General features: G+C 36.7%; 1 protein-coding gene across 2 annotated transcripts in view; it reads right to left on the reverse strand.

Moving 5' to 3' along the window:
• Nucleotides 1-3,587, reverse strand: part of senp2 (SUMO specific peptidase 2) — a 90,007-nt gene extending 86,420 nt beyond the window's left edge. Inside the window, exon 1 of one of the 2 annotated variants that reach the window (XM_039756349.1) lies at nt 3,290-3,587. In XM_039756349.1, the coding sequence (XP_039612283.1) occupies nt 3,290-3,465 (176 nt within the window). In that variant the 5' untranslated portion in view covers nt 3,466-3,587. The remainder of the gene's footprint in view (nt 1-3,289) is intronic. The other variant, XM_039756351.1, reaches the window with a different exon arrangement.
• Nucleotides 3,588-12,993: the final 9,406 nt, after the last annotated feature.

Consider the following 12,993-nt stretch of genomic DNA (forward strand, 5'->3'; position numbering starts at 1 on the left):
AGCATCACAGTACAAACCAAATACTAGCTTAGCAGACCCTGCACATTGCATTCAGCACTTTATAATTTTAATCCTGTAACTCACCAGGAAGTCTTAACTTTAATTACTAAAATGAAGCCCACTACTTGTTCCCTAGATCCAGTGCCAACAAAACTCGTAAAAGTGCAATGGATGTTCTTGCAGCACCTATTCTAACCATTATCAATAGTTCATTACTGCATGGCACAGTACCTGATGCACTAAAAGTGTCAGTCATTAAACCTTTACTTAAAAAGTCAGACCTAGACCCACACATACTAAATAACTATAGGCCTATTTCAAATTTACCATTTCTCTCTAAAATACTAGAAAAGTAGTCGCCAGTCAGCTTCAGTCACACCTTACGCATTACAATTTATTTGAGAAATTCCAGTCTGGCTTTCGACTGGTCATAGTACAGAAACGGCACTAACACGGGTTGTAAATGACATTCTGATATCCTCTGATGAAGGAAATTCCACTGTAATTATGTTGTTGGACTTAAGTGCAGCATTTGACACCATTGACCATTCTATTTTACTGCACAGGCTAGAAAACGATGTTGGGCTTACAGGCCCGTGCTCGCTTGGTTCAGTTCTTATTTATCAAATCGATTCCAGTATGTACAGAAATGTGCTGACAGTACTCCATCATTATACACAGAAGTTCAATATGGTGTCCGCAGGGCTCAGTACTGGGACCTTTACTGTTTTCACTTTACATGCTTCCACTGGGATCTCTCATTAGGAAACATAATGTTAATTTTCACTCGTATGCAGATGACACCCAGTTATACCTTTCATTTAAATCAAATGAAGTTTCTCCGATGTTGTCTTTAATTAGTTGTGTTAGTGAATTAAAGGAATGGATGAATGAGAACTACTTGTCTTTAAATACAGATAAAACAGAGATGTTAATTGTTGGAGGGAATGACGCTGATCACAGCAATATTTTGTGTCATTTAACTCAGTTGGAATCCCAATTAATTTTACTGAATCAGCCCGCAATCTAGGAGTTATCTTTGACTCTAGCATGTCATTTAAAGCATATTACAAAGTCGTCCAAAACATGTTTTTCCATCTTAAAAATGTTAGGAAATTAAGGCTTTCTAAATAAACAGGATTGTGAGAAATTAATTCATGCATTTATCTCTAGTAGGATTGACTACTGCAATGCGGTGTTCACTGGCTGTTCAAACTGTTCTCTATACAGCCTCCAGTTAATCCAAAATGCGCTGCAAGAATTATTACAAGAACAAGAAAATATGAACACATAACCCAGTTCTTAAATCTTTACACTGGCTCCCAGTTAAGTTTAGGGCAGATTTCAAAATCCTCCTTTTAACATATAAAGCATTAAATGGCCAAGGTCCGCTTACTTGTCTGAACTTATCATGACTTACAAACCTGAGCACATTAAGATCTCAAGATGCCGGTCTGCTTAGGATTCCAAGGATTAATAAAATAACAGTGGGAGGTCGAGCTTTTAGTTACAGGGCCCCTAAACTGTGGAATGGTCTTCCTGCTTCCATAAGAGATGCCCCTTCAGTCTCAGCCTTTAAATCCCGGCTGAAGACTCACTACTTCAGTTTAGCATATCCCGACTAGAGCTGCTGATTAACTGTACATACTGCATCTCTGTTGTTAGTCATTAGCACTAAAACATAAGTAACATGATAATTATATTTGAATACTAACCCTCACCTATTCTGTTTCTTTTCTCGGTACCCAAATGTGGCATTGGTGCCACGGCCCACCTGCCAAGTTGTTTGCCTGCCTATGGTAAAGTCATCCCTGATGGAGGATCACAGGAATCATGGGAAAGAGGGTCCTTTCATCGAGCAACGTTTCAGCCGTGGCATGGCCAAATGGGGAGGCAGCTAGATGGATGAGGTCTCCAGGACTCTAAAAATATCCAAACCTAATTATGTCACATCATCTACTGTTAAACCGTACTTCTAAAATTTTTATTATTATGCTGTATTAAGGAATTGTTCTGTTCTGTGTATTGTATTGTATTGACCCCCTACTTTTGACACCCACTGCACGTCCAAAAGCGTGGAAAGGGGTCTCTCTTTGAACTGCCTTTCCGAGGTTTCTTCCATTTTCCCTACAAGGTTTTATTGGGAGTTTTCCTTGTCTTCTCAGAGAGTCAAGGCTGGGGGGCTGTCAAAAGGCAGGGCCTGTTAAAGCCTATTGCGGCACTTCCTGTGTGATTTTGGGCTATACAAAAATAAACTGTATTGTATTGTATAGTTTGGGAGCCACTGATCTAATCCCTTCATTGTTTAATTGCTAAATATTGTAGAAAAAAGATGCAGTTTAAGATACAACTTCAACTTTTAAAAGTGAAAACTATACTTTACTATACACAAGAGTTAAATTTGGCCATACCATTAAAAGGTATTGCACTTTCCAATGAGTTATGTAGCTTCAATTTGGAAATAAAACATACAACTCATAACACTATAAAGTCTCATTTTACACTGTCTGTAGTAAGGAAAAGAGGCTATATGTCTAAGATATTGAAAGTAGGTGTAATTCATATGGCAGGTTTCCATGAAAATCTAAAAATAAAGGTTCTTTAAAAAACTGAAAAAATAGAATAACCTGAACATGAATATGTGTGTGTAAGTGGGATCTGCAATAGACTAGCACCAAGTGCTGCCAGAATCGTCCCATGACCCCAAATTGCATTAAACATGTATGAGAATTTTATGTTATACTTTAATAAGCCTTTAAATAACCAAAAATGTGTAAACAAGGTAAATCTGATACGAGCATATGATAAAATAAATGAGTGAATTCATGATAAGCATATCATTCCATACAAAATCCACACTGAGAAAAAAAAAAGCCTAGGAAATCTCCCCAGCTGTAGCAGCACGGCTAAGATCCACCCCTATCAAAAGTGACACTAATAATTGTTATAAATTAAACAGACAAGTGGAGAAGTCATTACCACTTCTACTTTACAAAATATTTGGTTCAATGTGTCAGAAACCATTCACTTTTTAGCAGGTAACTGAAATCCGTGAGAATCTTAATGCGGGTCGGCTTATATTTAAGCAGTTAGTCCAAGATGTAAGGAACGGAGGACATCAAACAGCGGCCTACACAAACAAATCTTTGATTCACCGGGGAAAACTGGACCACCAAGTTATATATCTGCTACAATTTGGTAGAAATACCAATCTGCACCCATGAGAAACTGTGTTTCAATATCATTTTGTAACACTTGTGAATAAACAATAACAGAATTGAACTCCAACCTTCGGTAGTTCCTCTTGATCGGACTGACTGCCTCGGTGGGCGTGCGCTGTCTTGCCAAAACCGATGCTTGAACTGAAGAGCTGCTCTTCGAATTGGCTGAAGATCGGCTCACTGTAGGGCGGGAAGAAGGGGGCACGAAAAAAGAACTCAGGCTGCTAACGATCCATTCAAACATCACCGAGACGGTAAAGTGACACAATGTGTTAAAAATAAACTAAAAAAATTAAGCCCAGCTATTTGTTTAGGCGCCTGATGTAAACCTAAGCTGCGCGACGGAGGGTTCGCAGCCAAAGCACCCCACTACAGCCAATCAAAACATCCCTGGCACACCACTACATCCAATTAAATGCGGCGAAATACGACCTCTAGGCGGGCCAGCAATAAACCAATTGCGGAAGCAACTGCAGCAGGCGGAAGCATTTCTAAGGGCGTAAGACGCAGCTTAGGGGTCAAGCTAGCGTCTATATGGTAAGCGTGTGGTGCTTGGATACTTGCTGGTTTACCATAATAAGAGTCTTGATACTAGTGTATGGCTTTCGGGCCGGTTTAAAATTCACGCTTTGGCCATCTACGCGCACACATCATGGCTGCCACGCATTCCCAGCGTTTTTTAGGTGTCTTTTGAGTCATAGGTTAACGCGACGCATGTGTCCGATCTGCGTGACCATAGACATATATACACTAGATAGACGCCGCATTCACTGTGGTTGCCCAGTCGACACGAAACGTCAGCGCGTCCGCCATATTGCGAGTGGCAAAAGTGCCATTTAAACTACTACAGATCGACGTGGAAACCGGGTTTTCTGATGGAAAAACCAATAACGTTTAAAACAGTATAGTTTACATACAACAGATTTTGGCGAATCGTTTAAATGCAATTATTTATATCCATTTATACACTAATAATGGCAATTATTAAATAATAATAATTATTATTAAATAATTCCTTCCATATAAGTAACATTTCTCGGACTGCCTTCTTCCATCTCCGAAACATTTCTAGACTTCGTCCTGTTCTTAGACAACACAGTACTGAAGTATTGGTTAATGCCCGATTCACCTCACGTATAGATTACTGTAATGCTGTTCAATCTGGCATCCCACAAAAATGTATCCATCGCTTACAACTTCTTTAAAAATTTACTGCCAGGATAATAACCTGTTTTAAATCCACTGAACATATTACACATATTCTCTCTCAACTTCACTGGCTCCCTGCTCACTACAGAATACAATACAAAATACTGCTGTTAACAGTTAAAGCTCCCATCTACCTCGATGATCTAGGAGTTACTTCACGCTACGCGACGCATGCTGCAGAGGACGCTCCTGCTACGCAAGCGTTGTAGTGTTTATACTTGCGCGCGTACTTTACGTAAATCTGAAGGAATCCACCAGGTGGCAGTGCGAGATATTATCACGATGAGAACATGTTCGGCTTCTCTGTGTTGTGAATTGCCTGGAACATTCATTAAATTCAGATGATACCTTACCGCAATATCTCTGAAAATTATGTTTATTGATTAAATCCGTCAATCCAGGGATGTGTCCATTCCAGCAAGCATTGGGCACGAGTGAGAAACAATCCCTGGACGAGGCCACAGCTCATCGCAAGGTGAATACAAGCACACACATACACTAGAGTCATTTTGGCGGCACCAAATCCCCAAATCTGCATATCTTTGGAAGGAAACCGGAGCACAGTGTGGAATACAAGCAGGAAATACCAGCAACATAACTCCCTGTGAGACAGCAGTGCTATCGCACCACCACCGTGACACCCCCATGTGTGTAATTATTCCCCCCATGTGTGTAATTATTAACAGTATTCATTATTTATGCGAAATTATACGTAAAATGTAACATACACACTTTAAAGCTTTTCATCATGAAAGTGGTATCAAGTACAAATCTAAAGATTCTAAATGTGCAGAGAGTTGGAATCACTTTGAGCTACTTTTTGTATGAAATTGTGCTATATAAATGAATGTTGTTGTTGTTGAATATCATACATGTCATGTGTTCTGTGTGGCGGTCCTCAGAAATTAACGCGACTCGTGTGTGATTTGCAGTACCAGCAAAAAGTCGGGGGGCGCTAAAAGTTGGATTGTGACGTCAGAGTCTCTGGTTACTAACTACATGTGACAGAAAGCTGCTTTGCGGATCCTACGAGATAGGTGTGTGCGCTTCGGTGTTTGATGAATGGTTCGAAGTGGTGAAGCAAAATGCCGACATACAGATGCATTTGTGGTGCTTTTATATTGAAGCGTCGTATATTCCCGATCGTAATGACACAATACATTTTTTAAATCTCACATACCGTCTACTGTGCCAATTTTTTTTTCTAGGGCTTCCTCCGGTACTGACAGCAGTGGCAAACAGCAATAGATCGCCACACTGAGTACATTATATGTATGATATTCCAACTTTCTGCACATTTAGAATCCTTAGATTTATACTTGATATCACTTTCATGATGAAATGCATTGAAGTATGTATGTTACATTTTACAGATAAATCAGTAATTTCGTTTAAATAATTAATACTGTTAATAATTACACACATGGGGGTGACACGGTGGCGAAACATTAGCGTTGCTGTCTTGCAGGGAATCACGTCACTGATATTCCCTGCCTGGAGTTGACATGTTTTCCTGCTTGGTTTCCACAGTGTGCTCCAGTTTCCTTCCAAAGATATGCCGATTTGGTTAAACTAAAATGATGCCAGCGTGTATGTGTATGCTTGTATTCACCTTGGATGATCTGATGCCTCATCCAGGGATTGTTTCTGCCTCATGCCCAATGTTAGCTGAAATGGACAAATCCCTGTACTAATGGATTTAATCATTAAACATCCGTTTCAGAGATATTACGGTAAGATATCATCGGAATTTAATGGGTATTCCAGGCAATTCACAACACAGTGGAGCCGAACCTGTTCTCACTGTGATAATATCTCGCACTGCCACCTGGTGGATTCCTCCAGATTTACGTAAAGTACTCATGCAAGTATAAACAGTACAACGCTTACGTAGCAGGTACATCCACTGCAGCATGCATTGCATCGCGTTTAGTATAACCCCAGCCTAACCCCGGCTTTACACTCCCTCTCGCTCACTCAGATCCTCATCTGCAGCTCTACTTTCTGTACCACGCATCAAACTCTGTTCTATGGGAGCTCCAGCATCTCTCATAGCGCTCCACAACTCTGGAATTCTCTTCCCTCTCATATACGTCAGCTCGATTCAATAATGCACTTTAAAACTACCCTCAAAACTCTTTTCAAACTGGCATACCAATTGTGAATTTTGCACTGTTACTACCAGTTATCTTTTTTTGTTTGCTAATTATTGCTTTTTGATTTATCATTCTCTTGTTTTTATTTTACTAATGTTGTTTAATTTTATTGTAAGGTGACCTAAGAAAGGCACCTATTAAATAAAATGTATTATAGTTATTATTATTAATTATTGAGATGAAAGCTTGACCAATGTCTGAAAGTCAAAATAGTAAGACTGCAACTGACAGTCTGGTCTTTCTTTTAACAGTGAAATGATACACTCAATGACAAAAATAAACAATTTTATTGTATACAAATTGGCTTAATAATTTCTGAAAACATTTCACTCATTTCTCTCTCAATCTCAATGTGGTTACTTAAATATATACAGGATAGGATCTAAAATCCTTGAAACAGAACTGTCTTACATAGCTTTTTCTGTGTGTTGCCACTCTGTAATTTGAGAGTATTCAGTCTGGCAATATGGTGCAGCCTTAGTTTGTGAAAGACAGACACAACTAAAGACATGAGCATAAAATGATGGTTGTCAATTTCAAGTTGTGTTTCCTCAATGTGCTTCTTGAGAAAAAATGCATCATGTGAACCAATCTGAGCCCGAACAAACTGATTGATCAAAGATACACTGACAGCTTGCCCTAATGTTGACTGCTGGATTATATGCTCAGCTACTTTGACCACCTTGACTGTACCCTCAGAAGGAATCATCAAACCTCCTTTGTTTTTTAATATGAGCAAGTGGTAGCTTTGATCATATGATGCCGGACCAGTATCTGTTACCAAACTAGCATGCCACACGTCACAGGCAGCTTTCTCAAAATCCCAGCCAAGGGCTACCTCCCACTGCTTCCTGAGGTGGATTTCTTTGGGAAACCTTCAAAGTTTGAGAAATGTGAACAGCTAACAACAATCTACATAGTTAGTGACTAAATATGTTTAGCCAAAACGTTGTTTGGAGGCTCACTTGAGCACAAAAATGTATCGCTTTGCTAGCTTAGCCTGGCATAGCTAAAGTTAAGATTATAAAATGGGATTTTCTAATGGCCAAATATAACCAAAACAATTGTTCAGCCTTACCTATGAAATGTAATCTCCCTGGATCTTGGAGCTTACAGCAGTTTGTACAAGCATAAACAACACATGCGTGAGGCATCTTTATTCATTACTTCACTCCACAGCAGTGCCACTCGCAATATGGCGGCGATGTTGACATACGATACTGCTGGTTATGAGGCGTCTAGTAATTCTATGTTTATGGTTGGACTGGGTTTATACAGTATACTACTTTACGCTACATGACATGTGTGCCTGGGGATACTATTGCTAGGCAAGCAGTGTACTGTTTATGCTGTAAATGGGCATGTACTTTATGTAAATCCGAAGGATTCCACCGAGTGGCAATGTGAGATATCATCACGGTGAGAAAACAATGTTTTTTAAAATAACTTTATTACTTAAAGATTTTACAAAATACAACCAATTCTTACAAATGCTATTCATCTGGAGTGCAATACGTATATAATATAGGCATAAAAAACTTAAAATTTCAGTGCATTCATATTATCTATTGTTGTCATAGCTTTGGTGTTCTTGCAGACATTTATAGATTGGAGGTAATGATATACAGTAGTTCAATCTTAAAAATGTTACCGTGTGGTGTTTCTTCAGACCATTTCACTTCATGAATATGATGTCGTCCAACCATTATTAACAGATTTATCAGATATGTTATATTAGGATTAACATTTTTTTTGAAACAAAGAAATATATCACTATACTTTAAATTTAATACAAGATTAATAGAATAATTCAGCAGGTTTTGTAAAACCATCCAGAACATCTTAGAGTATGGACATTCCCAAAAAAGATGAGATAATGTTTCTGAATCTTTCTCACAAAATGCACATTTGTCATCAGTTTCAATCTTAAATCTATGTGCAACAACATCTTTAACAGGATAAATAATATTTATTATTTTAAACGAAACCTCTTTCACCTTTGACAGCTAATAACAATATTTTATTCCAATCAATAATTTCTAACACAGTATTCCATGTCAAAACTACAGCATGAGTATATGACTTGCAAATAATGTTCCTTATTACATTTCAGAGTTTTAATATCGGTTCCATCTAAAAGAAGGGATGAAGTGAAATCTGTGGTATCTACATTAGAGACTCCATAATAACCCACCTAATAAATAACCTTTTGGGGAACAGCTTTCCTTATAATACAAAATTCATAATGTGAGATTGTAACACTGTACCTCCTGATAAATTCTTCATAGCTCAACAATTTTTACCTTCTTTGTTAATAATCTGCTTCACAAATAAAATATTGTTTTCAAATAGATTTTTAAAAAATATAGGTTTGTTTTGGATTTTTATATCTTTATTATTCTGTATGGTATATCGGTGACATAAAAAGTTATGTTTATAAATTAGTGTCCAAAATGAAAAACCTGTTTATGAAAATTAGACAATTTTAGGGGAATTTTACCATTTTCAAAGCTGCATTTAGGAAGAAATTTCAATCCCCCTACCTGTTTAAAGACTAAATTGGGGAATACGTGCCAAAGTTGTGTTTTATTATTGAGAAATTGTTGTAACCATTTAATTTTAAATATTATATTAGAGGTTTTAAAATTAAGAGCATTTAAACCACCCTTATTTTTATGTCCAAATATAATGTTTTTCTTTAAATAGTAGGTCTTGTTTTTCCATATACGTAAAGCTAAATAATTTGGTTCTTTTTTTACAGATTTATTATAGTGTATTTCACTGGAATCTCACAAACAGTTTCAGTTTCACAGTTCCTAAGTGCAAATAAATCACATTTGTATTAAGTGTCAGACCAGACACTTCCGAAAAAGATCTTAAACATTCTAGAGCTTTTTGAGTCTCCATCTGATCTCTGAGAAATATTACTGCATCATCTGCCAGCTGTGATGATTTGATTTCTCTTTTTTAACTGTATTCCCATTAAAGGGTTATTTATTTATGTGTAAAAAAAAATTTGTGCTACTAGAAGAAATAAAAATAGACTGATAGGACAGCTTTGGTGAAGGTGGCAAGTTAGGTGAAACCTTTGTGAATTCCTCTGCCTAATTTAACTGTAATGTTTGCATTCTGGTATAGTATTTTAACCACTTGTTGAAATTAAATACCAAAACAAAAATATTTAGTGTCTCAAAAATAAAACAGTGTTCAAATGTGTCAAATGCTTTGTGGAAATCAACAAAAATAAAAAAAAATATCTTCAATGTAATCATTATAATCTAGTCTAAGACTAGTCTGATATTGTTATAAATGTGTCTGCCCTTCATGGACCCCAGCTGAGAAGTATTAATTATCTTGTCAAGCTCTCTTTTTAGTCTTTCTGCAAAATGCAAGCAATACATTTATAATAAATATTCTTAAGTTTGATTGGTGTCCAATTTTCTAGACATAAAAGATCTTTATTTGGTTTTGGTATAAGAGTAATTAACCCAAGAGTCATTGTAGAAGGCAAAGAACCTAAGTCAATTGCTTCCTTATAAACTCTTAAAAGAAAATCAATAAGGACATCTTGAAATTCCATGTAAAATTAATTTGTGAAGCTACCAATCCTGGGAGATGTGTTAAATTTAAGCTTTTTATGCTGTTTTGACTGCAGCTTCTCATCAATGAGTGAATACAGTACTGTTTTCTGGTACTGTTTAAAAAGTTATATATATTTTTAATGGAGACAGTTTTACTTGAAAAAAGTTGACTATAAAATTCAGAAATATACAGTATTTTTAGATATCTTCAAGATTATGAGTTTCAGTCCTATCAATTCTTAGTTTATTAATAATAATTCCTTTTTCTTTTCTAAGTTATAAAAATATTTAGAATTAGTTTCCCCCCTCTGTAGCCATATCCTCCTTGATCTTATATCAATCAATTTCGATAATCTACATTTATAATTTTTATCAATATTTTTTTATTAAGTATAGAAATTATTTCCTCAGTAATTTCCATTTCTTTCATCTTTATAATTTTCTTTACCCCTTCTTATAGCAAGCTAATTTCAAACTTCATTAATTCCCAATATTTACAACAAAATGTTTGGTTCAAACATGCTCAATTCCACTGTAATAGAATAATCCTCCTAACCTCTTTCTTAAATATAGTGACATTCGATAGTTTAGTATTAAATTTTCAGTAGCTTTTATTAATATTATTTACTATTCCAATTTTTAAATCCAAAGTAAGCTATATACTGTAGCTTTATGATCTATTAATGTCAAAGTTTCAATAGACACACTTTTAACTTTTTCAATTATGACATCAATTCTGGATTCTTCAATAAGACTGTTAGTGCACCATGTAAACTGTCTGAGACCAGGGTGTAGTGTTCTCCATATATCACAGACTCCAAATGCTTTGCATATTTCTTGATAAACAACACTAGATTACAAACAGTTATATGGAGGTGTCTGTCTATTGTCTTGTCAAAGACAGAATTAAAATCCCACTTAAAATGATTTTAATATTTTGAAAAATTTGTGTGATTCTACTAATTTCACTTTCAATGTTTGAATAGGCATATTAATATTCCCTAATAAAAAAGGTCATTATTTAGGCTTACTATAAGAATAATTAATCTACCTGAATGTTCACAGTATGATTGAATAAATTTCCCCTTGAAATTTCCTCTCAGTATTACAACCCCTGCACTGTGATTACTACCATAAGATAACCAAATATCATTACCCCATTGCAGGTACAAAGAATTCAGATCCCAGTTGGATGCATGTTTCTCTTGAAGAAAATAAAAGTCTGTATGAAATTTTTTACAATACCAATAAAAGAGCCTTACATTTCAATGTATTGCGAATGCCCCTTACATTAATTGAGCATCCTCTTTAATAAAACCCCTGTGTGCCTCCAGGTGTCTGTGTGTGTGTGTTCTGGTGATGTGCGCATGCGCGGGGCCACACGGCACGTGTTCAGTCTCTTCCTGTGCATTCCCTGTCAGAGAGAGAGACAGACACACACACAGGCACGCGCAAGACAGACACACACACAGGCGCACGTGCAAGTCACACACACACACAGGCACGCACAAGACAGACAGACAGACAGACAGAGACACACACAGAGGCGCGCGCGCAAGACAGAAACACACACACACACACACAGGTGCGCACGAGACAGAAACACACACACACGAGACAGAAACACATACACACACACGAGACAGAAACACACACGCGAGACAGACAGACACACACACAGGCGTGCACTAAAGAGACAGACACACACACACACCACACACACAGGCGCGAGCAAGACACACACACAGACACAGAGGTGCGCACTTAAGAGAGACACACACGCAGGCCCACGAGCGAGACACATACAGGCACGCGTGTGCATTGTTGCAATGTTACTTTTCTTGCTTGTTTATTAAATTACGGATTTTTCAAATGTTCATTTTTTTCCCTGTGCTTAAAACTCATTAAAAAAAAGTGTTTTTAGCAAGCGGGTCATAAGGCTATAGCGCGAACTCTTGCAGTGTTAGTTTTCTCTGTTCTCTGTTGTTCAAGGTTTTCTCAGTATTATTCAATGTTTTTACATTTAGTTTACTATTATGCAGTGCATTCAATGGTATAATTAACTATATTTGTACTTAAAAACTTAAAAAAATATGTATTTACATGCAGTTCATATGGTCTGGAACTGATTAATTGTATTTACATACAATCCTATGGGGGAAATTACTTTGGTTCACGACCAAATCGGGTTACAAACAGAGGTTTGGAATGAGTTATGTTTGTGAACCGAGGTTCTACTGTATTACTGTCAGACAAAATTACGGGCATTTTACGGAAATACAAACCAGTATTACCGAGAGAGAAAAATAAAGGCACACAATACAGTGACGCATATTACAGCCACATACAAGGTCCCTTGCCATTTAATATAGACTGTTCCTACTAATGTTTATGCACTACTGTTCTAGCGCCCGTTATTGTAATGGGCTTAATGTCTAGTAAAGAGAATAACATGAAAAAACAAGCAAGTAATAGAATCATGCCTTAGTAACTAGGAAAAATACAGTATATAACACAAGAGGTTACCCAGCAATGTAATCCAACAAATTATCTACATTGGTAGAATACCAATAATTTTAGACACATATCTTTGTCCATTTTAGTTAAATCATCTTTGAAGGACATCTTTTTCTACGTCATGAGCGTACAATTCTTAGCTTTCTGCCAAATACTGTCTGTGGTTGATCTGATGTCGAATCTAATGATGATGGATTAACATGTAAATTTTTGCTAGAGCTCTTTACCTTTCCATGTGCATAGATAGCTTAGCTTCAGGAAGAATAGCACTACAGATTTCAGTTACTTTCTTTTTAATATTTTCTGATG

Source organism: Polypterus senegalus, chromosome 6 (genome assembly GCF_016835505.1).
Source record: "Polypterus senegalus isolate Bchr_013 chromosome 6, ASM1683550v1, whole genome shotgun sequence".
Taxonomy (NCBI): Eukaryota; Metazoa; Chordata; class Cladistia; order Polypteriformes; family Polypteridae; genus Polypterus; species Polypterus senegalus.